At 40.9% G+C, this 4,582-nt stretch overlaps 1 protein-coding gene across 2 annotated transcripts in view; it reads right to left on the bottom strand.

The window, feature by feature from the left end:
* Nucleotides 1-1,250: 1,250 nt before the first annotated feature.
* LOC101852328 (ferritin light chain, oocyte isoform) overlaps nucleotides 1,251-4,582 on the bottom strand; it is an 18,821-nt gene continuing 15,489 nt past the window's right edge. For both annotated transcript variants that reach the window (XM_005100710.2, XM_005100709.2), the window contains 2 exons: nucleotides 3,764-3,922; nucleotides 1,251-2,180 (listed from right to left, as the gene is read on the bottom strand). In XM_005100710.2, coding sequence (XP_005100767.1) covers nucleotides 2,034-2,180; nucleotides 3,764-3,922 — 306 coding nt within the window. In that variant the 3' untranslated portion in view covers nucleotides 1,251-2,033. The remainder of the gene's footprint in view (nucleotides 2,181-3,763; nucleotides 3,923-4,582) is intronic.

Genomic DNA, 4,582 nt, shown 5'->3' on the forward strand with positions numbered 1-4,582 from the left:
CTCTCTCTCTCTCTCTCTCTCTCTCTCTCTCTCTGTATATATATATATATATATATATATATATATATATATAATTTATATGTCGACGTTTTGTAAATGTTCTTAAAATGTGGCGTGTGGATGGTTGGCAGATGCTTTTGGTTTTTGGTCGTTTCCTATCATACATCTATCGCTAAAATATCTCTCCTTCTTTTCTTTGTATAATACTAATAGTACTATAGTAACACATCTAAACTTGAGTCAAGAGATTATGGTGTTCGCCTCTCAATCAATAGGTCCCGGGTTCTCTCCTTTCACCTCCTTTCCTGCTCTCTAACAATGTTATGTCGTCTGCTTTCGTCTCCACTTTCTGTCCCCACCCCTACACTTTCTTCACCACTGTCTGTGCTCCTCGCTCTTTCTGCAGCCTTTCTACTGCTGCTTCTTGGCTCCTTCTTACTGCTGTCTTTCAGCCACACCCTTGAGCTTATGGTAGGTAAGATCTAACACCTAACCTGCTCGGATAAGAGTGAAAAATCTCGGAGGTCCCGTGTTCAAGTTGCACTCGTTAAAGATCCATTGGTGGTCCACAATCGATAAGAGCAGGATTCGGCCTCCACCCGGGCAAAATTCACAAATGTCTTACCAACTGAAAATATTCAATGTGTCCCGTGCGCGCATGTGACCTTATGCAGTTGCGAGCGCCGTAAAACTCTTGACTTACCCAAAAAAGAAGAGACAAACATTAGGGACTTTGGGCACTTATGTGGCCCTTTTGTGTGGCAAGTGAGGCAAAATTCATAAGCCTACTAAAATTTTTTTTAAATTATGGTGTCAAGCTGTAGTGTCTGAGACGTCATGTGCTCGAACCTTCCACAGGATTCAGGTTTTTCCTTCCTGTGTGTACGGCGGGGGGGATAGGGGGATAATTCACTTTTCTATCTCTAATTGTTTGTTTTCGTCTCACATTCCTTTGCTGAGCTTTTGTTTTATGAGAGAGAGAGAGAGATAGAGATAGAGGGAGAATTTCTTGTGGGAATTGGTTTTTATTTTTAGTAGTTCACTTTTTTTTAATGGATTTGTTTTGAGCTCCCATTCTTGTCTTGTGTATGTGTGTCGAAGAACGAAGAAAGAAAGGAGAGAGAGGCACAGAGAGAGACAGCCAGACAGAGACAGACAGTTGAGACAGTCAGGGTTACCATAACACAGGTTGAAATTTGCTGTCATCAAACCAATTGGTCGTTAAATACAACTGAACACAACTTCTTCAATAGAGTTGTGTGAGTATTTAGTTTATTGCTGAAAGCCTGGGTGTAACGAAGGGTAGTTTCCCATTCCGCATTAGGAAGAACCAAAGCCTTTACTTTCTGAAGACTGGTACATACTGTAGAGCACATTGTTGACACCACAGTATTCTAGTAGAAAACTACCTCGAACAGTTAACTATCATAGAAGCCAGTCAGTCAGTCTGACCTTTGGATGGTCGCTCAAAGCACCCAAACAAACAAAAAAGAAAAATATTAAATGATCAAAAAGGAATGGCATTGCTTGAAACGATATCACCTCGAAACTGACTTAGATCCGACACGCGCCTGCGGTCTGCAGATTATGCTCATAACACTATCTGATCGTAGCAGTACCTTTGTGTTGCCTTTTTGGGTTGGGTAAGGTGGGGGGTGTACCATATTTAAAATTAGATTAATTGAATTTTGAAGACTTGAAATGATTTTCTTCGCGTATCTTTTCAAACACAATGTTTGGTCCTCGAGCTTGTCAAAGGTAGGACCTCTCCTTTACCTTTTTTTTTCAAAACGTAGGCCTAATCGTTGTTAATTGAAATTATGATATAATGTATTCTACGTTTGCATTTTAGCATAAAACAGAAAGGTTTCAAGCTGCAAGTGTGTCGTGCCCACCAAAATCTTAAGAGAAGAAGAAATTGATATTATGAGGACGCGGTTGTAATGCAAACAAGCAGATATTTGTGATAAATGAGGAAGCAAGAAAGAACAATAATGCACCGTCTAGCCAATAGACGTGTCGACCTCTGAGAGTTAACCAAGCTGCTCCTGGTCCAGCACGTACTCGCCCACAGCGTAGTCCTCCTCGGGGAAGGCGTGAAGTCTTCTGTCGACGTCTGCCAACTTTTTGATGAGCTCCACCTTACTGGACAGAAGCCCGTCCTCTAGAGCATGCTTCAGCTGAGGATCAAAACGTGTGTTTTATTTGTTTCTGTGTCTCAGACAAATTTAGGTTCTAAAATGCTGTGTGTGGTCAGCCCTGCTATAATATGGCTGTGAATGCTGGGCAATCACCAAATACAGTGAAAACAGATTAAAATCAACCGAAGGTGGTTTCTTAGGAGACTGCTGAGAATGTCATCGAAGGAAAAGAAATCAAATGAGTTATTACTTGAAGAAGTCCACGCAGGCCGCTTTCTGACTTTAAAAAAAAACAATCAAGAAAAGACACATTTTAATGATTTTTCTGAAGCACTTGCTAGACGTAAAGGCCTTGAACATCTAGCTCTCGCCTGCCAAATTGAGGGCAAAAGAGGCAGGGATGCAATCTACTTGGAGAGCCTAAAAAGAGAGGTGACAGGAAAAGATCAGGATAATGTACCTTTTCTGAGAGCACCCGACCAAAGGAATTAATGGAGAACCATTATCGCTAATGCTTGTCGAAGATCTTCCACTTGATAATGATATCCGATATCCAATTCTTTCTCCCCATCCCAACCACAGACAGTCCAATATTCAACAGCAATAACAAATAATATAGAAAAACTCAACTTTTTAAACCTTGCATTGTGCCGAAGGTTATAGATTAAAGACGACTGGATAAACAACAGAAATACCACAAATACAACAGTATTCGTTTTATACACACGTAAAGTCCTCCTAGACTGATTGTGAGTGGTTGGTGGGTGCTCTGATGTGATTCGTTCCTTCTTTCGTATCTCGCATCTGTCGCCGTTATCTCTCCTTCTTTATGTTTTTTACTCTCTTGTCAAACCTCTAATCTTTGGTACTTATAATATAACCTTATTGTAATGCAAGTGTCGTAAAATGCTTACTAAACCAAAAACTAGATTCATTAAAAGATGTACTTCGAAGGCGGAAACCCTAAGTTGTTTTGCAAGGACATTTTATTATTTAACAAAGTCTATAGATTTCTCAACGAATCGCACTAGAAAGCAAGATGATAAAGTAAATACGAAGATACAAAGATACCCCTTACGACTGAGAAGCGTTGGCGCATCAGTGGCACCCTGAAGGCACAGTGACAAAGTAAAGTCCCATGTAAATGTAAGCCGACTATCTATATCCCCCCTCCCCCTTTTTAAAAACATTGCTTTTTGTGTGTGTCCCTGTGTGTGCACGTATATGTTTGTGTTTGTTTGTGTGTGTGTGTGTGTGTGTGTGTGTGTGTGTGTGTGTGTGTGTGTGTGTGTGTGTGTGTGTGTGTGTGTGTGTGTGAGAGAGAGAGAGAGAGAGAGAGAGAGAGAGAGAGGGGGGGGTAGAGGGATCGCGGAGGGGGAATTTGTGCTGCGTGCCCTAACTTGTCAAAGAACCGAGGCAATAATGACCTAGATTATAATACAATTGAACCTACTCTAAAATGTCACCTATGAGACTTTCACTTGTACAAACATCCACTATCCATTTCTCCCCTTGCGTTTATCTAAATAAAAATGATACTTTGTTAGACGGCTACCTGCCTAAGACGACCATTTCCTCCGCAACTGTGGAGCGCCGTCTTAGACAATTTCAGCTGTACTCACATGAGGGTCGTTGGAATCCCCTGGCAGTGTCGCATTTTTGTGCAGTTCTAGGACTTGTTCATTCACTTCTCTAGCCGCCTGAAGAGCCATCTCAACTCCGGCTTGCCCTATACGGGACGATAGCTTCAGCAGAAGAACTTCATGGGAAGGCGTTCGCGGCTGAAAGCATAATGTAATGTGAGAAGGTGTGAATGGAAAGTTCAGCCGTGTTTTTTGACAAAGGTCGCATAAAATTGACAAAATGCACACAAAACGGGTGAGCTTAATGTATGAAGTATCATTTATTGTTTGAGCAGATATGACCACTCTTGTATGTGTGTGTTTGAGTGTACGTTTGAGTGTGTGTGTGTGTGTGTGTGTGTATGTGTGTGTATGTGTGTGTATGTGTGTGTGTGTGTGTGCACGTGCATGTGCGCGCGTTACATTCCCATAATGATATGTCTGCCTGTTCTCAAAGGAAGAATAGCATTTCTTGTGAATGTGCGTTTGTTTAAATTATGTTAATCTCTGAGATAAAATAATTTGCGTCTTCTCTGAAAGACTATCAGTTAGATAAAACGAACTTAGCACAAAGTAACTTCCGCACTTTTAACAGCTTTTGCTGGTAAATTCATTTATATATATATTGCTTGTTTGTTTGTTTGACCTCTTTTCTGACAGCAAAAATCTTTATAATCATCACGATTATATAAGACTATAATAAATGTCAGCCTTAGACGGATGACGGGCAACAGCAAATTAATGGCCACATAAACTATCCCTGATCGGAAAGAAGAATCACTGCAAAAGTTAAAGGCTATCGCTACACTACTTCCCCCC

This window comes from Aplysia californica, unplaced genomic scaffold, assembly GCF_000002075.1.
Source record: "Aplysia californica isolate F4 #8 unplaced genomic scaffold, AplCal3.0 scaffold00257, whole genome shotgun sequence".
Classification (NCBI taxonomy): Eukaryota; Metazoa; Mollusca; class Gastropoda; order Aplysiida; family Aplysiidae; genus Aplysia; species Aplysia californica.